The following is a 25,568-nucleotide window of genomic DNA, read 5'->3' as shown; positions in this document are numbered from 1 at the left end:
AGTTGAACATCTCATCGATGGAAAAGCTCAGCCTATTCCAACTGACTGCAGTATAAGAGACCAATAAGTAAGAAAATAAGTTCTTATTTACTAAAGTACATTCGGACACAACCTTTTTGTCAGTACAACCATCCATTATACAAGATGATTTCTTGACTTTACAAATGGGTTATTCTTTACAACTTGTGGGATTTGTATTAGTTTAGAATCCTTCTTCCGATGCATAATACATGGAATTTATAGTTAGTATTTTTACTATAAAGACGAGTCACTAAATTTTGCTCCAGCAATTGGTGGTACGGTACATACCCAGGTAAATCTTTTCTTTCTTACAATTCATAAAACAAAGGATAGAAACAATTGAATCTTTTTATACTTTACATTATTATAAACAAGTCTAACCTACTGAAATGGAATATCACAGAACTATTTCCATCTCACAGTTTCAAGGGGGAAATAAATAAATCAAGATTACATTTATACTATACCTGTCACCAGAATCCTGAAATATCAAAAATATAACATGAATGCAGAGACATTTTATGGAATAGAAATTAGTGTTAGAAGCACTTGTGCACAACCTTTCCGGTTAAAATACTGTTTTTATCTAAATGGGAACCAATTATTTTTTTACTATGGTACACTTATGTCTACCAAAGCTTACAGTTTTATTTCCAGGTGTCTGTCAACACTCCTTTAAAATGTTTTTGATGGCTACATAACAATACCTGTGGCTGCTGGGAAGAACCAATTTTTAGATAAATCCAAATCTACAGGGATTTTAACAGATACAGTTCAAATTATCCCGTCGGATAGGTACAGTTCAAATTATTCAGTATCTTGTTACTGAATCACGTTAGTAATTATTACTGTCATGTTGGCAATACACCAAGTCTGTTTTCATGGCACATCGTGCACCAGACTTCCAGTTCTTTGGGAACTGCTTTAAGATGAACAATGACCAAAGGTATTCATCAGAATATAACTGTTTGGTCACAGCTATTTTAAGCAGAATGAAATGGGAAAAAAAAAAAAATCAGCAGGAAACAAGGTGTCTGAGGGAGGGAAGGATGGACAGAACATACGGGAAAAAGGCTGAAAACTACAGCTTAGAAAGCCACCCTCTGCAGCATGAACGAACGTGATTTATTCCTGAAGAAAGGTAGAGGATTTGGAAACCTACCAGAGTAAAATGTCTGGATAAATTTCTGTATAAAATAAAAGCAAGACATAATGAAGAACGATTTGGAGATGTTCATCAGCATGTTTTAGATATACAGGGTAACAATTTTTTTCATTTGAAAAACGCATTTGCCACTCTGCCAACGTGCTTAGAAGCCTGGTTGCCTGCTTCTCAACAGCGTTCATACAAGAAACTGGGATTGTATAGGTAGATTCAACACTCAAACCAGCGCAAGGCACGCATTTTCCCACGCCCCTGACCATTTCACTTCCTTGCAGCATTAATCCGCGCTTTCAGGGAGTTTATCAAATTAAGCCCTCAGGCTTTGGCATGTAGAGGATCTCTGGCTTCTTACCGTGTCAGTGGCTCTTGCCAGGCAGTCAGTGACATTATCTAGTTTTTGTTATATATTCTGCCCTCTCCTGTACACACACGCGTGCGCACAGAATTGATACATACAGCTGCCTAGATTTCCATGAGAGTAGAGATATATTTTCTCCGGATTACTGTTACAAATACCAGATTAGAGGCAGGTACGTTTCAATAAAACCTTATCACTATTCCCTCTTCATATTGCCAGCTCGAAATTATAAATATATAAATAAATGTACTGTAAAATCCTTAATGTGCTGAAGTCAGATTTTAATCATAAATTGGAAAGTACCTCCTGAGTAGCTTGAGGCTAATCCACACAGCAGTACGCTACTGAAAAAAATTGCCTTACCTTGGTACAATCTTTCTGGCATTCATTGTCAGTGATAAATATGCAAACAATGCTACGCTAGTGTGCTGAAGAACACTGTTAGAATTCAGAATGATTTTATCAGACAAGGAAGCAGGCTGAAAATACATGCTACGGTTCAAAAAAGAGACCTACAGTGCACATAGCCCCTGGTCAGCAGTATGGCAATGCCGGTGGAAAAGGATCTGGGAAGGACAGTGTATCACAAACTGGTCATGGGTCAACAACTCCTTATGAGAAGATATAAATAGGAATGTCATACACAAAAAAAAATAATCCTTGTGCTCTGTTCAGCTCCTAAAAGCTGTGTGTATGTTCAGTTTAAGAAAAATGCTGTCCCTGCGTTCATGATCACTGCTGTTGAAATCTGGGGCAGCTCATTCAGTACCAAGTTTCTAGGTTCAATCCACATTACCTTTTGTCTCCACCTCACCCTTACTGGATAACACCCCCCCTTGTTTCCTTAGTTTTTCTGTTTCTAGTGCTGAAGTATACTTCCACTGTACCCTTAAATTTGCTTTGCAGCTTGAGTGTTGTCAACTGTCCTTTTAATCCTATGCTTTCCTGACCTCTAAAACAAGCCTTCCTGGCTCACATACATCTTTTTCCATTCTTCCATAGGCTATCTGTTTTCACCCAATAGCCATGCTGAAGAGGCTGAATAAAGAGGCGGTTTGGCCTATCCCTCTCCCTGATAAGTCTTATTTTGCTTCCAAACCTGCCCTTGCCTGGAATGCAGGTTTTGGAGTTTTTGCGCCTCTGATTCTGACTAAATAAGGTCCATGCCTATTTGCTGTTCAAGCCTCACCAGTGCAGCTGTACTCACAGATGAGTTTCTTCCATTTCTCAAGGTTTGCCTGGTATCTGCCATTGGAATGTGCATAATCAATTTTCCTTGAGTAAAACCATGTCACCAGAGCAAATGATCCCAGCTGACTCTCAGTTCCCTTAAACATAGATGTTTATATATAAGCTTTGAAGACCTGTATTACCCTCTTCCTAAACACATGCTACTGTTAATGGGTAAAATGAAAGCCACCTCTTATAAAAAAAAAAAAAAAAAAAAGGAAAAAATCACCCCTCTTACTAAAATACATTATATTGCCATGCTACAAAGGTGATCATGCAAATATCTAAAATATTGATATACTGTGACCTGGAAATAAGAAGAGTTTTTGTAATTGCCTTCTGTTTGTAATGGCTTTCTGATGTCTTTCTCTTCCCCTTACACCCAGCCCTCTGCTGTGTGACTCCAGTGACTTCCCTTTTGCACCTGCTAAGTGACTTGACACAACACAGAAAAAAGGCAAGACTCTTTCTCAAATAATGCCAATGGTTCAGCCTTGGTTCCATGAGACTCGGGAACATAGGAAGCATAGGTTCAAAGGAAGAAAAGGCCCCAAAATTGAATCACTGTACATATTTCCATTAATCATTACAGTCTCAGATGATGAAGCATGTAATTAATCACAAAAGAAAAAGACTAAATCCTCTCATCCCCTCAGAATGTAATCTACTGATTGCCTAAATGGCTTGACACAAATTCAATATCAATGTGACAGCTTTTCTCTGTGCTCTGATAGGTGACAGAAGGATTACAGTCAACTAGAGTTGATCTAGTCAATTAAATGCAATCAGCTCAGGTGTATTTGTTGTATAATTTCTTTACATAATGTGATTTTATATGGACAAAGACTTTCTAACCCTGACATAAGATTGCTCTGATATGAAAAGTTTTAGAACAATTCGTATGTATGAATATGAGGAAACCATAAATCTCTGCAGCAATCTACATTCAAAAAGCAGTTGCTGGCTTGTTATTAGTCAAGACTTATTTGCACCCTAACTGTTTTTTTTAAAAAAAATAAACCTGAGAAGTGCAACAGTAAGATATTTTTAAAAACTTCCTTGAAATGCTCTTTAGAGCAAGTAATATACAGAACTTCTCCTTTGAAAGTAGCAAGTTAATGCTTCACTATTAATGCATAACATTTCTTGGCTAGTGTTTACAGTGCAACGCTACTCTGAAAAGCAACTGTGTAAAAATGACACGTCTTTAATGAACAAAGCTGTTCTATGTATATCAGAGACAGACCTCTTCTTTAACTGAGAAACACACACTTTTACTAGTTTTTACTCTAATTAGCCTGGAAAAACAACATAGTAGAGAGAAAGTGAGCTCGATTTTATCCCCTTCTCTGAGCCTGTACACTGATTGTTACCTCTAATTAGTTACTTATGCCAAGCCATGAAATTGAGAAAAAAGGGAATAAAGAAGACACGAAGTATCTAAGGATACAGTTTCTAGAACTGGAAATGCTGGGGGAAGGGGGGTGTTAAAAAAAAAAAACAAAGAGTGAAAGAAAAGAAAAAGGATAAGAATTATTGAGTTGCCAATGAAAAACAAAAACTTTACAGCTTTTTTTTCTTAATAGTGTTTTGGCCATCAAAGTAGTGTGCATAGAAAAGAGAGGAAAACCACATTTTTCACAGACAGCCTCTGACTTTTTGGTTTTGTTCATTCTAAGTAATTTCATCTTCGGTTTTTGGAAGAGCTCGCACTTTTTATTCTTGTATTGTGTTGACAAAGGGAAAAAAAAGTCCTTTTTTGTTAAATCTCTGTCACTGAAAAAACATACATTTGTTTTAAATTTTAACAACAATCAGAGATTTAGCAAAGGATTTCTCAATGAAAAAAATTAAACCTGTGCCAATTTACGTAAAAATCAAAAATTCTCTCTAACAAATACCTCAACAAATATAATCAGTTACATATGGTATATCACCATTTTCAAGGGTACGCAGTAAGGTTTATTCTTACACCTCACAGTAAAAAGTAAGCTATATGATTGACCATTCTTAAACATTCCCAGAAATATTTGTACAGGCTATGAATAGAGAGCCAAATTATCTTTCTAAGTTCAAAATATTAAATACATAGTTTTATAGAGGAAATGTAGCAAAAGTAGTTGGGAGGATAGTTGACCACAGTGGGTGTACAGAAGACTGTTTTTCTATATATTTTTGAGTATTTAGTTATTTAACAATTATTGGCATTCGGGTAGTTGAGAAAGAAATACAGCCTCATAGCCAGTAATTTTTGAGTACAAAATCATGTTGTATAGCACACCATTAAAATATACCCAGTTACACTGTAACATACAGATATTTTTTTTTAGATGTCATGTGCATGATTACTTTATATATAGGACTATAGATGGTTAAAATTCACATAACATTTTAAGCACTAATTGTTTGATAATTTAAATATTTACTGTGAAAATATATATCATGTTGATGTGTTATGAAATACAATTTCTGATTTAACAACGCCTGCAATTACTTGTAAAGTCTGATTTGTGATTCTTTGAACAATTAGCATTTCTACAAGGATATATTACGAAGAGGTCCTCAATCTCGGGTTACTACACTTAAGCAAAACCTATAAATAGACACCAAGCATGTAGCTATTTGTTTACGCATTTTAAAAAAATATTCTTCCAATAACTAAGTTGCACACTTACTCAACACTGTAATTAAACTGCATTTTGACATGCCAAACGTCATTAAACATCCAAAAACCAAAGCACACCTTTCATAGCTTAACTATTTAAAACAGAGTAGTAAAAATCGCTGTTTATTAAAAGGAAACCTAGAGGATCAAGGTGTATATCTTATATTAAGAGTTTTAATAATTAAGTATTTGAGTATATTGGTTACACATTTAGAACGGCTCAGAACGTGTCTTCCATAATACCTTTCTTCCTTACGTAATACTTTGGAGCCGTACTTAACAGATGCATTGCTATATTTAAACACATATTCATATAACAAATGAAGTTGTTAAAAGCTCTGTTTCATTATAAAATGTATATTACTGTGAGCTTAAGGAAGCTGTTACAGAAAGCATAACAGAAGACAGAAAGCTGGATGCAGTTAACATGTCCAGCCTTTATAAGACTCGTAGTTATACTGTCTCAAGGTCTGAGTAATGTAAAAAAAGCATTGGCAGTGTAACAGCACAAGCCATGTGAATTATCTACCAGAAAGAACAAAGTAAAGCCATCAACCTGGAATTTTGAATTCACTCATGGATTTCGCCTCCCTGTGACACCAATCGAGGCGGATACATAATAAAATAAAACTTTGTATTTGTAGACTGGTATAAAGGGAAGGTGATGGTAAAGAAGTTTTACTACTTCTTCCCTCTCTCACCTTTTTGACTGTACTGAAATAATCAGTATGATGCACTTCATTTCATCTTTTTTCTTGTCCTGTCTGGAAGAAACACCACATAACCGAGACCAACTTCAAAAACACAAACAGGTAAGTGAACAACTGAATGAATGTAAGAGAAAGCGATACCCACAATACAAGTAGGTTTTTCCAGGCAGCGTAAGCAGAAATTATTTTTGAGCAATGAACTATGTTTTGTACTCCGTCTGCTGTTATTTCTGGTATTTTCTAATTCTTTGTCAGAAAAACTTCAAAACCAGCAAACTGCACTTCTCAGAATACAGAAAATCAGTAAGAAACTGAAGGTATTAACATAATAATATCTATTCTTTCTACTGCAAAAACATTCAAATCAAGCATGGCATTTTTACAGTGAGTATTTAAGTTAACAAATTCTTACATTTTCTTGCATGTTTTTATGTTTCTAATATTATTCCAATTCATTGTTCCAGTTTCAGTCAAAACTATTCTTGATGTAGCCAGTAACAAGTTCTTCATGCCACTTCAGAATTAGTTTGCATTTATAACATATTTTGAATACTTCTTTTCTATAGACTCAGTTCTGCATACAAAATTAAGCAACATGTATTAACATCTTCAGCTATTCTTCACTCTCCACCCTCTGCATAGTATGTCAGTTGTATTATCCCTTTGCTTTGCTCCCTGAACTTATTTCCCAGCAATTCCCAACGCTGGCTTTCTCTTCATTTTTCTTGTTTCATCTTCTATGGTTATTCAACTGTATACTGCATGGGAAACGTGTCACTGAAATGGCTGTACTCATTGTAGGCTTGGGGTCACCCTTAATTTTCATTATATTCCTATAAAATTATTATTCTCCTAAATTAAATCCCATTCTTCAGCAATTTGATTCTTTATATATGCTTTCTGTCTTCTCTTCCTCCTCTTCGCCACTTTCAGGGATCCACAATCAAAAATAGCCAGGCTACCATCCTTCCAATTGCAAAGCCTGCGTGCCTGCCTCCATCAAGAAGCGCCTGTCAAAAGATCTGCAAGCTTTTGCCAGTGCGTTTGTACATATTGAGTCTAGAGGCTCTATAAAGACTCTATAAAGACAATAAATGAGAAATAACTGGGTTAAAAAAAAAAAAGTACCACCTTAAATTAAAAAAAGTAATAATCCACAACTAGGACTTATTAAGTAAGCCTGCTGACAGTGGGATATAGTGGGAGTGGGAATTGAATCAGCTCATTCTTTCGCACTAATGCTAACCTTTCAGCGACCATGTAAGTATAAAGCTAACAAATACACCTCCATTCTTGTTGCTACAGGGAGAGTACGAATAGCCATGCAAAGCCGATCTGCGACACGACGACACTGCAGCTGTTCTCTGACCAGGACCATGCATTTCTAGGGACTATGCCATACAAGATACAACCCACCCCTTGCATTATGTACTGCACACAGTCCGATATTCTAGGCTTCAGCATTTCCTCTTCCTGTTTGTGGGCCTTCACTTCTCCCTTAATGTTCTGTCCTCTTTCCCATGCTCCTCACAGAGTGACTTCCAGGTTACCTTAAGGTTTGCTTTCTTCATCCTGACTGCCTTGCGTCTGCTCCGTAAATGGTTCTGCAAAGTTACATTCACCTAGGTTTTGTTTCCTGCACATATACATATCCTCCCCTCAGTCCTTTCCCTATTAATAACTACCATCCAACCACTTTAGATTACACGGATTAACTCACTTGGAGAATTTTGTTATACAATACACAGCTCACAACAGCTCATCTCTAGTCCCTGCTTTTCTACAGCCGTCCTATTTACATGTATCTTTACTCAGAAGAACCCTCGTAAGAGTAAATGTCTCCCCCTCTCGGTAACGTCTAATCAAACTCGCAGGTAGAACCCTTGATGTGTCCTTGAAATTTCTTGGTCATCTCTCAAAATCCTGCAAACATGAATTCCAATATATGGAAGAATCTCTCTAATAACGTTTGTTGTACTCCACATCATACTCCACGTTTATGGATCCTATTATGTCAGCTTTAGCACCAGATAAGAGATGTGCCCTACCGTGGCATCTCTGTGATGCAGAGAAATCTCACTGGAATCTAAACCCTTCTTGAATCAGATATATCAGATATCAAGCAGAAAATTATTAATGCCTTGGAAACACTAAGTTCTTGCCGCAGGCACATTTGCTAAGCAATGCCATCCCTCGAGATAAATGATAGCACCCCTAAAAAACTAGACTAAATAGTACTTAATAAAGCCAACTGTTAAAAACGTGCTTAAAGGGATACATTTCAGGTTATTAATAAATAAAGATTAACAGTAGATAGTTTAGCATTTTATGTAGGTTTTGTATCTTTGGAAGGTAACTTATAAAATTCTCCCTAATACTGAAGTTTCTGGTCATTTGAATGACTGTTTTTAAAAATAATAAAGGCATGAAAACATTCAGCGGACAAAACCCAATATAAGCCTGCATGTATCGCAGGTAGCAGCAAGAAGGGAACACCAGAGGCAGCAGAATTTTGTGGGTGAGTAGCGTCCAGGAGCTACAAGAGGCCATGTAACATCCAATACGTGTCACGCCATGCAGAAAGTGACCGCGTGTTGATTCTCTCTAAATGCAAAACAGCTCATGCTAGGAAAAATACATCTTACACAGTTTGTAAATAAAGGCTAGACAACTAAATTGAGACCTACCTGTTCAAGGAAAACTGGTACTTTCATGGGCAATTTCACCTCTACATATTGCTTAACTCTGTTAAACATTTAAATTCTGCAGAATGGAATGAGGCGATTCAAAATGCCTCAGTTCATCAATAAATGTAAATGATATATTGCATGCAACTTCTCTGAGGCCAAGCTAATTAAAGAATGGAACCATACCATATGGTAAAAACTCATTACAAACTTTTGTTGAACTAGGACGATGAACAATTAACATGCAGAATCCAAACGGGGTAACAACAGCCTTTCCTATCACAAACGTTCCCCATTCTGTTTCTCACTTGTAGCTGCTACCTTAGGCTTAGGACAGCCTAGGTTACGATGCCTGTATAGGTAAAAAAAATACTAACACCTCTGCTTTGTGCTGGTGTTCAAAAGATTATCTCCATGGAGAAAAAAAATAATCATTGCTATTAAAATATTTTAAAATACAATATATAAAAATATAGACTAGTATTTAATTTTAGTTAATCACTTTTTCTGATGACAATTTAAAGAAGTGACACTATTTCTCCTTTGCCAGGGAATTTCTATTAATCATTACTTTTACTGATGCATGTAATGATTTGGCATGTAAAATGTGAAAACAATGCAAAAAATGGCTGAAAAGAAGTTGAAGAAGAAGTTTCAGTGACAAAAACTACAGAGGCAGTATGGATTCAATAAGAAAACTGATTGTAGTAGAGAGCAAGTTGTCTCTGATCTTGGGAGAATGTTTTTGGACACCTAACAGCTTTTTTATTACTGTGGCTGATTAAAATGAAAAGCCTTACTACTAAAATGTTCTTTTTGATGAGTTTTTTTGCCATGAACTATAGACCTTGCAGTCCAGTGGGATACAAATCCTTTGATCCTGTGCAGTCACATAAATTCAAAGTCGTAAAACAACATTGAATTTGATTTTATTAGTGTGGCTGATGTTGCCAAAATTGTAATGCAACCTTGTTTTTCTTCTCTTTTCTTCCTTTTCTTTTGGGGAGGGGGCGAAGAGGAAAGGAAAGTTCACTGTCAACATTGCTTCACAGTATAAAGAACTAATTTCTTTGGCAACCAGACTGCAAGATTAAGCCATTATAACAAACCTTTGTAACTACATAGGAAAGAAAGGATATTTTTCACTTTCTGCTGAGTTGCAATCAACGATTTGGTTGAAGCAAAAGGCGAAACAAAAAGCAGTGTAAGTACAGCACATGGAAACCAATAAGCAAAAATAAAGTTAGATATCTAAAAAAGGATAATGGGCAACAATGAATACTACTTTTCAACACGAAATATTCAGCCAAACAGTGCTACGAGTTTGCTGTAGAATAAAATAAAGTAACTCTACACTTTTAGAAAGTGAAGATTTTCTTTCTGTATGAACATTATTTTTGTCTAAAAATATTAATACCTACTCTGAGGAGATGACTAGCCTCTCCACCAATACAGAGAGAGTTCACACGTGCAATGAAAACAATGAAAAGATTTTGAGGATTAGCAAGCCTTTCACTTCCTAGCTATGGAGGGAAATTAATTTTCCTTTTGCCTTTTGACACCAGGTATCAAAATAACAACAGAGATTCAATTTTACTTTAAGGAACGTAGTCACCTAAAAGAGTCATTCTCTGATGCTTACAAATATCACATTCCTCATTTTCTATAGAGAGGGACCTCAACACATCGAAACAAATGGATTGCTTTGTGAAACAGTACTTCCTTCAACATGAAATATATTACACCACAAGCAAAAAAACCACAGTCTCTTCCTCTGTAGGAAAGGAAATGAAGGCAGAAGTTAATTTCACATTCAGCTTCACATTCAGAAAACAACAGTTTTCATTAAGTTACACACTTTCCACGCAAGGACAAAAAGCCCCCACCTATTCCTTTCCTCACAACTTCATTATAGAAAAGATTTTTTTTCATGTTGACAATATAATGCTTGCCTCAATTACAATGATTAAAGAGAAAATTCAAACTGCAGATATCCTTTTCAAAGCAAAGTATATGAGAAAAACCTACACACACAGAGTTACCTTTCATGACTTCTTAGTTTAACTAGGAAGCTTCCAATTCTACAGATACTATCATAAACTTTAGTGGTAAAACCAAGAGACAGTCTTTAAATATTCATCAATCAGGTAATATTCAGAAGAAAACCCAACTTTTTGTTTATAACTAGTCTTCTTGTATCATCGTAGAGATGCTTATACCACCCTTAGCGGATGAAGATATCAGTACACTTATCTAAGATACAATTTGTGAACTCCAGAGATTCTACCTGGGTAAACAGAAGTCTAACACCAATTACGGAAATGACTCTAACCGCGGAAGAGACATACCTACTTCAGACTAATGCATACTACATGCTAATTATGCATCACCGCATTATTCTACATGTTCCCATTACAGAGTTTGAAGAAAATACTGCGCACACAGAAATGTGTTAAAAAACCAACCTTGGTCAATTACTCAAAGGAAAACTACAAGTGTTGCTGCCAGACAACCTTAATTTTCCCCCTCTCCATCAATGTTTCCATGTAGCGCAGCTGTGCAGAAACTTTCTCTTCGACAGACCACTATCTCATTCAGTGAACATGACGGGAGTTATTCCAGACAATAATTGAAAACTGTATTATGCAAAAGCTGCGAGCTTTTAAGACTACTGCATTACGTGCTGAAGTTGAAAGGTACAGAATGAAGAGAGCGTGGAACCTCAGGAAGAGACACAACAGTATTGGAAAAAAGGCATGAGAATGCTGACCTGGAAAAGCAGATTCTGTACTTGCTCAAACGGCAAAGTTTTGCAAGATGAGTCACAAGACATTTTAGGTGGTGTTTCTCAAGTGGTAACCAATGGCACGCCGTACTTTCTAAGCAACTATCTTACGATTCTGGGATCCAATTTGTAGTTGCAGGGTAAGTTAAAAATTAACTGTGATATGAACATATATGGAAACGTACGCATCCCAATAAATCTGTTATACCTTAGGTCTCTGGGCATAAAAGATGAAAAATAATAATAATACATGCCTATCTCAATACATATTGTAAAATCCAATTTATACATATGAAATATTCTGACAAATTAAAACTAGTGACACTGGCAAATCCATAATGAAACTATATATATTCAGATCACGTTTTGATCAATAAACAAGGGAGGGTATTACTCACCGACCAACAAAAATAAAATCAAATACTGAATAGACACTGCATTTATTCGAGGATACGTATTCTGAGGGAAATTGCCCATTTATAAGCAAACCCTGTATCGTGATACCCAGATCCAAGTCTCCGCACTCTCTCTCCTACAGTTTTCTATATTAACTTCCAGACTTTTTTCCCATTCTAGCTTGCCAGTCTCGTCCCAGTATCTCTACTCACTACTTTCTACCTAAAGCTCCACCTCTCACGTCTCCATACATCTTTCTAGCTCTTGTAGTCTGCTTCAAATTCCAGTGGATTTTCTTTCACATTGCCTCATCATCAAAAAGGGGGCCAGGAGACAGGCTCCTAGCTTCCAGTTTCAAAGCATTCTTGGAAGGGTAATCCCAGTGCTGTAACAACTTTGGTGCCTTCAGTATCTTTGGTGGCTTTGTGGAAACGGCACATAAAAATTGGGTCAGCACCAGAAGATGCAATAAGTACAATGAACACTAGATTTGCAAAGTCGGAAGCTGCTAAACTCCGACGTCTTTACTGAATATGAGAAAAAAAATTTTTTTTTTGAAAGTTTTAACTTCCAATTCCGGGCAGATTTTCCCTCTATCAGCACAATGTTCATCCTTGCCAAATTTGTCCCTGTTCTACAAACAGAAATATTAGAGCCAGAATTTTTAAACTACAGAAAAATTCGTATTTCATTCAGTGAGATGGCTTACAACGATTAGGTTCAAACAAACATCTGGTGTAGTAAATTTCAAAAAGCAGGTACCTGGGCATGGAGTCATGGGGTACATGATTTCAAAATCAAAACAGTAAGATAACATCGATACTACTTAATTCTTAGTGGCTTTTATACTCCAATGATCACGTTTCACACAATTTCTCTTGCAGACAACTGTTTCCTCTGTTACAGAGGTCTTCCAAATAAAATGTCATCACATTCACAGTATGAATCTCGAGTGCATAGCATATTTACTCAAGGTGACGGGATAAATTCAGTTTCACAAACTATGATAAATGCAGGGCTTTATAATGATTTTTTTTTTAGAAGAGTTTCACTTTAGCCCTAATTAGGCAATCTTTTGTAATGTGTCTAAATTTGAGCAGGAGCTCAGTCTTGCTGAAGTTTTAAGGCTGTAAATTATCTTGTTGATCTCTACACACATTTTTACTATGTAATAACAGGTCCATGCCCATGTGCTGACACAGAGTTAAAGAGACTTTCACTGTATTCAGTATATGGAATATGGTCTGCGGTAACTTCTTAAATAAACAGGAGAATCCTTGAATCAACATGTGGAATTAACAGCATTCTTCAGCTGACATGAAGTCTAAACAATCCAAGTTCTTACAGTGAAAATGTATCGATGAAAATAATATAGTGGCAATATCAGACATGGCAAGTAGCAGTGAGAAAAAAACAACACAACAAAAAAAAGTCTTCCTGGATGCTCAAGCTATCTGATAAGAAAACAATTACAATGTGAATATATGATTAAAGGAAAATAAGGATGAAAAGCACCCATTGCTTCAAAAATACAGAAAATAGGAAGCCAATGGAGAAGAGGAGGAAGAATTTTGCTTAATGTAAATAAGCAGAGATACTTAAAACTTCATCAAGAATTTGATTATGGAGTATGACATGAATATAGGCATTATAATGGCAAGATTTTAAACATAATTAAGCACTGAACTGGGAAATATCTTCATACACCATGAAGAATGGTTCCGAGCTTTCTGAATGAAGATGCAATTGTGAACAAGTGGTTCCAAAGAGGTTAAAGCGCTTCTCGCTAGCTCTTTGTGTGCTCGTAGGCACCCTGTAGAAAGTTATTGTTTTGTTGCTCTTGTCCTTTGCTATCATCCCCTAGTCTGCCACTCCACCTTCTCTAGCACTGGCCATGCAAATCTTTCATTACAGGGTTATTTTTCTCCTGCTGGGATTTTTCTACTTTACGAAATACATACTTTAAAGACAACCTTGCTCCCATTGAGAGTCTCACGAGTACTGAAATTGATATTTGAACACAATTTCATAGGATTTCAGTCTCCTCTTTCTCAAACTTCTAATGTTTTTCTCAGTCTTTATATTTTCACTGTCTTGCACTGCAGAGAGGCACCACGCTGAATAGGGAGAATTCCCTCTCTTGACAAAGTGGTCAAGAACAAGATTCATAAAGACACACAGTACACACACAGTGGTGAAAACCGTACATTTAGCAGTCGTACACAAAAGACTGAAACATTTCAAGTTAGGCAAGAGTCGTATCAATAATTAACTACAAGCTGGGAGACCTTTATCAGTAACACCACATGGAAATGCTGAAAAGCCTGAACACCTCATTAAGAAAGACTGACTAATAAACCCTTGCTGACCTTGGCTGCTCCTTTGAGCTGCAACTCCACCAGACAGAAGCATACATGATACAGATTTTCTTATATTTGTGCACGCTGGGACAGAAAAATTCAGTGAAGAACACACAAAGCACTTCGCCATCTTACAGATGCATTTCAATTTGTCAACGTTAAAACCAACAATCTCAGCATCCAGAAGAAAAATTTCATTACCAAAAGTCAGCATATTATCCATTTTCTTAACCACTGTTTTGTTAAGTACTGTGGCATATCAAAGCTTTCAACACTATTTGTCTTTGGCCCCCAATTTTTAATAGTAGATTTCAAAACATAGTGACTTCTGACAAATAGTGAAATCCCTATCCTATGCAAGAATTCATATATGCATACACAAAACTGAGGGGAAAAAGAAATTTAAAAATTTCTTTTTTCCAGAAAGGAATGAGAAAGAGTCCTACCTAAAAGCAAGCAGGTCAGAAATTTTTCAATTGAATCTGTTTTAAAAAAAAAGTCCACTTTCTTGTAGGAAACTATCTACAAACAGAAGATACAGAAAAAATCCAAATATTTGAAAATGTTTTGATTTGATCTTAAAGCATCCAATTTCTGATGTTCTTTCTGAAACTGAAATGAAATTTCACTTTTACATGTAAGTAAAAGGTGTCTAAAATCTCAAAATAAAAGTGAATCCACCCACTTCTATGAAAGAGTTTTTTGACAAGCATTCTGGCACACAACAGCTTTCAGCACTATTCCCCATTGCCTCCTACAGTCAAATTACAAATTTCAAAATGTAGCAGGGAAAAGCACCACCTTTTGTTTTATTTTGCAGTAGAAGCATTCACAAATGGAAGCACACTGGCTGTGAGGGAAAATAAATGGGAAAGAGAAAAGACAAATGACCAGTGAAGGACTTGTAAAGCTTGAGAGATGTAAAAACAGATTTGTAAAAGAGTGAAAAGGTTGTCACATAGATAAAGGTTTATTACTTCACTCAGTAACTGAGAAAATATTTTTATGCCTTTGTGGTCTCAGGACAAAATAAAAATGAATCATTTTGAAATTACCAGACAATTTTGACTGGTGTTATGACTTTCCCACTCATCTTCCTTTTTCTGCCACATTTTTCAACCTTTTCCTGTGGCACCTTGAGGCACTGGTCTTTAATCTCAATTTATGATATGAAATCGTTTTCAAAGTTAAGCACGTTCTCCTATGGAAAGAAAACGACTTTCTACCCAACTCTACATTTCAGCTCTTGAAACCTTCGCAAAAACGCAAAAATGCAAACACTACTAAGGAGACCACAGATGTCACTACAAACACCCCATGATACATACTTCTCTAAATGAGGCCAGCCTGGTCTTTCATAATGTCATGGGCAGTTACACACCGATTGCTTTATCATTCACCATTTCTGAAGTTTCAATAGTATGTTCATAACTGCGTTAGATGCAACTACACATTTCTTTCTAAAATTTGCAATGAAATACTTCAAAGTACGTAGAAATATTATTTTATTACATAATATTTATTGTATAATTTACAAGCTATCTAGAGTGTATATTTTATTGTTACCAAATAGCTATTATAATGTCTTACAATGTATATTATATAACGTGCACCATGTAATATATAGTAAAATTATTTAAAAACCTGTAATTAGACACTATTATTCTCCATTCGGGAACATGTGAAAGACACAGTCAGTTGGTGGAAACCTAATAACCTGTATCAAAGATCCATGCATAGGGTGCAGAGTTTTAGGACATCTTAGGGCTTTGATTCCATCTTCCTAAAGCAGTATAAAACATCCGTGTAACTGAAGGTGAAGGGCTATTTGGTACCCTTGTGCTAAAGAGAAGAAGGAGAAATTAGGGGAAAAACTTTTTCACCCATTTTATCAAATGAGCTTACAGAAAAAAGCGAAGCAGCATGCTGCACCCTCGTGCAGCTGTGTGTTGGATTACCTATTAACTACTGCAATCTGAATATTGCCTTCAAGTTAATTCCTTCCTTTCCGAAGTCAGTAGTTCACTTACAATATTTTGATCTGATGTTAAGCCGTTGTCATCTGCTTGGTTTTAGATAATGTATACTTGGTTCTGCTATTAAGGTAATGACAGCTACTGCTTATCTCTTGAGCAACTCCAATTCTAGTTCCATAATGCGCAAGCTAATTTCTGACCTAAAACTAAGACTGTGCCAGATCCACAAATAGCGGTCAGGATGTTACCGCTACACACACTATCACAATTTAGAAGGCAGTATGAAATTTGCACACGTACAAAGGAAGCTCTGGGAAGTTCTTCTGAAAGACTTAGCTGACATCTAGCGGTTGGAGCAGGAAAAGTGAAAAATTCAACGGAGAACGGAAATAGCTCAATGTCTTAAAAATATATAATTCATTTTTTTGGTAAATAATAGGTGAAAAAAGTCAAGAAATGCTTTGAACACAGCAACTAGTAAATGTAGTTAAGGTTAAATGGGTAAAAACGCAGTATTTATCTCGACTATATTACCCTTTCTAAAAATTACCTTCACGTGGATGATTCAGTTGAATTAGGTACATTAATGAACCCATTAAGATATCTTCTCAGTTATTCTGATTGTCGTGCTATATGATACGGTACACATTAATCAATAATTGACTTTTTTCCATAAATGTTGTAATCTTAATTTAATTAATATGCACGCTACATGACTAGAATTGATTTCAAGCAACAGCAAAAAAAGGAACAAAGCTTCAAGTTACTGTGATAACATAAAGATGCCAACATAAAATAAATACAACACTGTCGTTCACCCTTCCCATCCAGTGATTGTTTTACATCCTTCAAGACTGCTACATTCATTACAACTTCAAATGTCTACAGAATCCGCATCAACCCTTTCAAACTGGTGGTATGGGTAAAGCTCTGGTTGTACTCTGGGTATTCCATATGAATTTTACAGGAAATGAACATAGTAATAACAAATCAACAGCAGACTGTTAAAAGGAAGGGGCATGGAGGCAGCAGTAGCAGAAGCAACAAGGAAGAGACAATGAAGACGCTCAGGCTGGCCAAAAAACCCCTACATCAAAACAAAAAGCACCATACAGGAAGAAGGCATTGCCCTTATAATCGGTATTTCATACATGTGTTCTCTAAGCACTCGCTGCTGGTCATTGCTGGAAACACGATACTTGCTTCAACTGGCCTTTGGTCTAGGAAGTTTTTATGTCCTTCAATATTGTAAAAAGAAAAATCACATTATATCTCAGGAATCATCAGTCTTACAAACTTACGAACAGAATTCTGTGCAAAGTCTCCCGTAACTTATGAGTAACTCCAAAATGGAAATCCAAAAATCCTGTTTGAATTATGTCTCGCATACAATAAACATAAGCACTATTCTCCTGAATCAATTATTTCTCTGATTATCATGATATAGACCTTACACTTCACTGCTGTTACTTAAAAGGCCTACAAAACATTTATATCACCTTTTCTGGTTTGCCTTTGGAACTACAAAGTGCAAGATAAAACAGTGCCAAACATGAAAATAATCACCAAATGCATGCAATATAAGAAAACATGGTCTTTAGGACATTGCTGCTAAGAGTGCATGAGTCTTCTACTAATCATGGACAGCAAATATTTGCACTTCAGCTCATTTCTAATTTTATTTACATACATATATAAAACAGTGAGGTTTTATGGTGCTGAAAGATACATCACAATTTTCCTTTTCTGGAAACAACCCACTCACAATTTCTGACTACTGAACAAGATACATATAAACACAATTAATCATTATGACATGCTGATATTTGAGGAAAACTCCAATAATCCAGATAAAAAATAATAATCTGATTTTAAAAAGAATGTTTATATCATTCAAAGTTATGACCAGCAAATAAATGAATCTTCTTTTCCTCCAGTGTCTTGCAGACGTCCTTTTACAGGAAACAAAACGTGCAAGATGAACATTCTTTTAATGAAAGACGAAACTGCCTCCTATTTCTTTCCTCTACCCCTACTGTTTCCAGGGTCACTGGAGATGCACAAACACATTTTTTTTCTCTCATCGACACTATGTATTCTCTGAAACACTCTCCCAGAATGAGTAAATCCCCCTTGCATCCATCTACTGTTCTGTACTGTTCCGTTTACTTGGTGTTAGCTCGCATTTCCCCCCGATGAACTTGAAGAGACCTGCACACACAAGAGGCTCTTTGCCTGCCTTGTCCGCGCCACAAGCTGCTACCCCCATTCCACCTCTGCCTACTCAAAGACCTCACTGAGCTCTCTCAACTTCATAGGTTTTACGTCCATTGTGTCCTGGCCTTTGTGCACACACAAAGACATAATTACGCTGTGTAGTACAAATACTGTACTTGTACTAGTCACTGTACGCGACCTGCCTAATGACACGTTCAATGTATCAATATACTGGATTATCAGACTCTCTGTGTCAGTAAATTTAATTTTTTCTATTCTATTTGCCTCAATCATGACAAAGAAAACACAGAATGTTTTGTACCTGATGACTTGTACACTAAGGGCCTGTATTAGAACAGCAGCTATGCTTAAGAATATATCACATTGGTGAGAAAAGGAAGGTGCTTTTAATTTTTCTTTAAACTAGGACAGCTCAACAAATTAACTTGAAGTTACACTACCATTTAAGTTTCTGCTTTTATGATAAAACCACTTCCTTGTAATATTTCACTTTGCGTAGCAGAGTCCATCGTGCCAAGGGAAAGTGAGTTCTAACATTAAACTTTTTTTTTTTCTAATTTTAACAATTAAACAGTTGGTCAAGTTTACATTTACAAAACCAGACATCAGTAAAGAATGTTCAAAACTAAATTTCAGAGAGTCTCACAAATGGAATTACTGTGCTTATTTTTCAATCTAAAATTACAAAAAACCTGCTTCTTCAGAAGTATGTTTCACTGAGGAAAAAGTAGTTAAATGCCAGTGCCTTAATATACTAAACAAATGCAAAAGCACTGCACTGCTGAGTTAGAGGGAAGAATTTAAGAGTACAACAACAAGCAAAACTGCGAAGTTACATCAACATAAAGTTACTACTACAAAGGGGAAACACAAACCTGCTTTTTGCCATCATATATGAGTGCATGGACGGAATTTAACCAGATTAATTTTAACTGAGTTGGCAGTCAACTGAAAACAACTTTTAGAAATAAACAAATTCTTAACATTTGATAGAAAATATAAACATTACTTAAATGTGTAAAAAGCACTAGAGTTGGGGAAAGAACAAAAAAATCATTACAAATGTATACCTTTAATGTTTCAATTTCTTCCTTGTGTTCCCTCTTTAAATGCAAAATGGCAGCTTGGTACTCTATAAAAAATAAAAAAGTACATTCCATTAGAGTCAGAAAATATTGTGCCATCTTCAGGATAGTATATTTCACACAACACCACCAGGTCCAGGATGCAGATGTGGGTTCTCAAATCAAAGGCCGTTTACAGTGGTGATGGAAAAGAAAATCTGAACACAGTAATTAGCGTAATTTTCTAAGATGACATGACCAGATTTTCCATGGTGTTTCTGAGAGCACAGAATAAAGCAAAGAGGTCTTCCATGCTGAGGGGAAAACGGAGGGAAGAAGATACTTTAGACTGCAATAACAAGGGGAAACTTTTGTTTTGAGATTTGCAGATAAATGTAGAGTTGATAGGATATTATGACATACACATGCATGCGCACACACCCCCCTGAATTCTAAAAAAAACATGCATTAAATACAATGAATTAAGCTGAACTGTAAACATACAATGACTATACAAAGGCAAATTCAATAGAAGATTAATCACAAATACAAATGAAGACCTGGAAAAGTGCCCAAAAGCAATAGATACAAATAGTTCTTTACATGAATTCTGTCAGATGAAGATTAATTACCGGGTTTAAGTACCTTCACTGGGTACTAAATAGCCCTTCCATTTAGCAAGAATGTGACAAAATCCAAAGGTATAACAAAACTGAAAGCATGAAACTTAAAGCCCGAGAAATTTAAATCAGCAATGAAAAAATAAGGAGGCTGGGCATCTACTGCACAGGTTTAGTGATGGCTGCAACATTAAGGTGTAGATTTACCAAACGGACCTCTACAACCTGGGGCTCATACTATGGCTTCCCTCAATCCACACCATGGCTACATTTGGCCAGATGAAGAAAGACAAGACCTTTCATTTCAGCTGTGTAATGATTTAAGAGAAGCTTGTCTTCTGTAAGACATTGGCCCAGAAGCTACAGCCCTCCTAAACAAGCAACTGGAGTTCCTTCTTAGACTGTTAAAGCCCCACTTCTATCTGCTTCCAAATCAAAATTCATCCAAAAGCACGTTTCCAGTTCCCTGGCTTGGCTTCTGCTTCCTCAGCTAAAAAAGGAATCAAATCTTAATTTAAACAAGGATTGAAAATAGTCCAAAGACTAAATTTTACTGTCAATGTTCTCTAACACGAAGGGGTTTGCATGGTCCCTGGAACAGCAGAACTAATAAAACAGCATTACAACATCAAAGCATGCACCAGAGGACCAGATCAGTAGAATACTCCGCTGCTTAGGTGCTTTTATTTTTTTTTTCTTTTTTCTCTTGAGGGCACATGGAGGAAAGAGGAAAGGAAAGATAAGCCAGTCATCACTCTGAAATCTGTATGGAACATGGACATGGAAGCTTTTAATGCAAAGCTATTTTTAAAAAAACACAGGCAAAACTATATGCAAGCAGCTGAATTGATATACAAAATCAGAAGGAAAAGGGATTGATATTTTACAAGACACAATAAAAAACCTGGGTGATTCTAGCTAGGAATAGTATCTACCTAAACAACCCCTTCCTCTCTAATGGGACTCTTCCTAGAGCTTTCCAGCATGGGAAAATTGCCTGGCGGCTCTGCTCAACTCTCAGACTGGTTAGAGTCTACAGACTTCGAGATTTTTCTGCTGTTAATTCCTTTGGCTGGTTGATATTCCCTCTGGACACACGTTCCGTTTACCCATTCACCTAAACCGGACAGAACAGAGCAGCTGCCTCGGGCCCCCCGAAGGAGCTGCGACCCTTCCGGCACCTCAGCTGGTTAAGCACCCGGTTTGCAGGGCATGAACCTTGCGAACATCCTGACTTGAAGTTTAGCTCTTTAAGGTTACCTGATAACTGAAGCAAACAACAGCCTTTGAAAATGTTTGAAAGAACTTTGAAAAAGTTCTTAGTTTGGCTAGCAGAAGGACACAAATCTATCGTAACAAAAGATCTACTTCCCATGTGGGACTGCCCAATGCTTAACATGCTTTGGGATTTGGATAAGAGAGCCATGGCTCACATACGCTGACATAGACCTGCACCGGCACCAAAAGCAGATTTTCCACCATGTCCACCCAACCCTCTGTTGCTTATTTTCTTATCTTGGCACAAATGTTTGTGCAGTCAGAGAATGATGGAAGAACCACCATGGATGAAACCTAACACAGCATAAAAAGTTAAAAATAAAAAATTAAAAATAAAAAATTTTCTCAATGTCTGTGACAAACGTTTTGCAAGTTGCAAAATTTTTTAATTTTTTTTTAAGTCGGCACGTGTTTTTCATTACTTTTAGCCGAAAGCTCTGAAATACATTCTAGAGATTGCTTTGTTTAATCTTTGTTCTAAAGCAGAGGTAAGATAGAGAGTAGCAATTCTTTTACGGATTACTTATTCCTTAAAAATATGCTCAGAAAGTGCTAGATTATAAGAATTAATCAACATAATTCATTCCTTAAAACACTGCTACTGCATAAAAGCAAGTGTATTATAAATTGATATACCGTAACGTATTTAATATATTGTTTACTAGGCAATAAATTGGCATTCTACAGCATAAGCTTCTTTTGCTTATTTCTACCATTATATTTCTACCTATAAGAAACTATCTATTGGATAGAATCTGACACCCAGCAAAGTACCTTTTTAATTCTTCTCAAGCAAACATTTGTTTTTGTGTGTAAGCTATTATAATGAAAAAGAAATTAAATCACAATTATAGTATATATAGTATAATACAAAGTAACTCGTCCATTCCTTTCATATTTTTTGTGAAGTCACCTTAATTTGGTATAATTCTACAAGGATAGTTAACATACCAAGAAAACATCCTGCACACAGAAATGGCAATCTGAGTCATTAAAACACTGAAGAATTTGACTAGAAAGAATAATCACATCCGTATAATTCAAAAAAATCAGTTTCTGAACATACTGATAACATAATACAGACAATAATAAAGTTTCATCATGCAGTGCTGTTGGGATGGTGCTTAGAATGGTAAAATCACAACAGGAAAATAAACACTAATGACATGCTAATGGAAGGAACCGTACTGCGAACAAAATATAGGTCAGGTTTTTAAAATACTGAGTTCTTAAATTCTATATAACTCGCAAAACAGATTCATCTAGACTACAGAAACAATACAGAAACACAGTAGACTCTAACTTATCAACAAGTGATTTGTCTAGGTTAAAAATTAACTATGCCAGAGTTTAAGAAATCTGATACAGCTTTGCGTGTAGTCAGCTTGATTCTACGCAGTCGTCGTAACTCGTCCAGCCTTATTAGTTAAGACACATGTGGCTAGTTCTCAGAGCCAGCTGAGAGATAAGGTTGCAAATGAACTGTATGACCTCCCGCTTCCTGGTGCTGCAATGCCTTAAGGACCTTCAACACCAACAGTGAAATAAAGCTCCTAATCATAGGACGGCTGAGCTTGGAAGAGACCTGCGGAGGTCATCTGCTCCAACCCGCCCCACTACAGCTGGTTTCCCAGGACCATGTCCAGCCAGCTCTTGAATGTTTCCACAAACCTACAGCCTCATCCTCTCTGGACAACCGGGGGCAGTGCTCAGGCGCCCTCACAGTGAGAAAGTGTTTCCTGATGTTTAGCCGGACCCTTCGGTGTTCCAGTGTGTGCTCACACTGGTCCTGACACTGGCCACCACTGAAAGAGACTGACTCCCTCTTCTTCACACCCTACTTTATAGATCCAGGCTGATCTTGTGTCACAAGGTGACTCTTTACCGTACTCCATGCCAGCACGTCAGGGCAGTTGTATTTTCTGAGGTTTGAAAGTCTTCCATTGTGCTGAATAACAGATGACTGATTGTACAAACATCCTGCTGTACTTGCCCGGTCTCCAAACAGCCTGCCAGGAAGACAGTGGCTGCAGGGCGTAACTCAGTTAGCTACCCCTCATGCAGCCATTACTCTGAAGAGCTTTGGAAACAAACAAATCCGATACAAATCAGATGGCAAGAGCATATCCTGGAAAATGACCACACGAAAATGATGATTTCATTACCGAGAAAACATCTTCTTTACATAAGGCAAACAAGCAAAAAAGTAAACAATCTCACTGCATAGATTCAGCTCCAACCAGCTCTAACTCTTAATTTTCATTTACTACTTCTAATTTACTACATTTTCCTTTGTTTTGAGAGGACTCCGTCCCAAGAAAAATTAAACGAATGACGGAATTTGTTGCCCATTCCGGCACACTCTTTACTTAACCCACTGCAGCTAAAGCAAACTTTCACAAAACTGGATGCTGCTTCTAAGACGGTGAGATAAAGCAAATACATATTACAAAGTCTTCAATAAATACACGTATTTGTTACATCTGGTGCTAGTTAGCAATGTGTTCTAGTATACGAGGTTAGTGAAAAATGTTTCACTAAAATACTTTTTTAAAAGTAACATGAAAGTTGGCGAAGTACCCAGGAAGCTGGATAGAAGCCTCAGTGAAAACTAAAGATAAACAGTGACGTGACAGTGCAAGGCTTCCCTTTTCCATGTTGTTGTTGGAAAAATAAATCAGTTAGTAATTGTAAAAAAAAAAAATCTCCTTACTGTAAAACTTAAATTTCATTTTACTCTCATGTTTTGCCATAGTCGGTAGGAAAGACAGGCATCTGACAGAGTCTTGCTAATCATACGGATTTCTCAGATAGACCAAAACTCTACTGGGCCTTCACGATCATGAGAACGATAATGATGACAAAACGACTTTTCCCTTCACCGCCACTACCACTTTTCTGCACTCTCGTCCTTCACATTCATACTTCCTGCTTCTAGGATTTTCCGTACCTATTTTGCACCCAATGTGCAACTTACACCAACGCAACAAAGATCCTCTCTTCTCAGAGAAGCAGGGCAGAGAGATGTCTGTGGTCTAGATCAAACCGCTTTTACAAGTTCTGATTTCGGTCCAGATCGCTTTCAGAACAGCTGTTACCCAGTGAGGGCTCCTGGGGGTTATCCAGTCAATCAGATTTTACAGAAAAGTTGCACTAAGGCATAATAGGGGAAAAAAACAGCTACATAACTAAAATAAAATATCTAGTTTGGCAAGGTAAGCTCATTGTAGTCCATTAAAGCAGCAGAAAGCTGGAAAAAGGAGCTGAAACTCTTACCAGAAACTGATTCAGTTTCCAGAAGGCACTCCAAAGTGCAGTGAATTAAGCAAAAACATCTTACTTTGGGATTACTGATGTCACATATTCATAATTTACAGAGGTTTGGGAGCACAGTGCAAAACCTATTTTTATTCCTATTTCTACAGGCCCCTGAGGAAGTAAGTTGAGACCTGCCACAGTGCAGAGCGATGCGACTGTGAAATAAAAATTATTCCGTTTCATAGTGACCAAAATGATATCTCTACGGAGACAAGCCAAAAGCCTACTTTGCCTAGCATCCTGTCTCAGTAGTCAAAAAGCAGGTGACATATAAAAATTTAAAAGCAGTAAAAAGGTATCAGTACATTTCCAGTACACTCTTCCAGCAATCTGATTTGCAATTCAGGAACTTTCTAAACCAGAAAAGTTGTTTGCATATTTAATAGTTTGCAAGTAGATTCCTCTTCCATGAACGTGCATTGCTGATTTTAAAACTCCTGCAAGCGGACAACATCCTGCAGCAAAGAATTGCACAGTAGGTAAAGACCCTTCAGTTTATTTTGAATCTGCACCTGTTAGGGTCATTTGATGCATCCAACTCCTGCGCTGGAAGAAACCGTTCACCATTTGCCCATTTACTGTTTCTTATGGTTTGGGAGATCTCCATCACACGCCCCCTGGACTGATTCTCCTCTAGTTGAAAGAATATTAGTCTACATAAGCTCTCCTCACAAGGAACATGTCCATATTGTTGATC

At 36.8% G+C, this 25,568-nt stretch overlaps 1 protein-coding gene across 1 annotated transcript in view; it reads right to left on the bottom strand.

Annotated features, from left to right (window-relative positions):
* Positions 1-25,568, bottom strand: part of FMN1 (formin 1) — a 180,708-nt gene that overhangs the window by 93,608 nt on the left and 61,532 nt on the right. The window contains exon 4 of the mRNA XM_064460024.1: positions 19,662-19,723. Within this exon, the coding sequence (XP_064316094.1) occupies positions 19,662-19,723 (62 nt within the window). The remainder of the gene's footprint in view (positions 1-19,661; positions 19,724-25,568) is intronic.

The sequence above is a fragment of the Phalacrocorax carbo genome, chromosome 9 (assembly GCF_963921805.1).
Source record: "Phalacrocorax carbo chromosome 9, bPhaCar2.1, whole genome shotgun sequence".
Taxonomy (NCBI): Eukaryota; Metazoa; Chordata; class Aves; order Suliformes; family Phalacrocoracidae; genus Phalacrocorax; species Phalacrocorax carbo.
The sequence above is the reverse complement of the archived record's forward strand: the minus strand, read 5'-3'. Positions and strand labels throughout refer to the sequence as shown.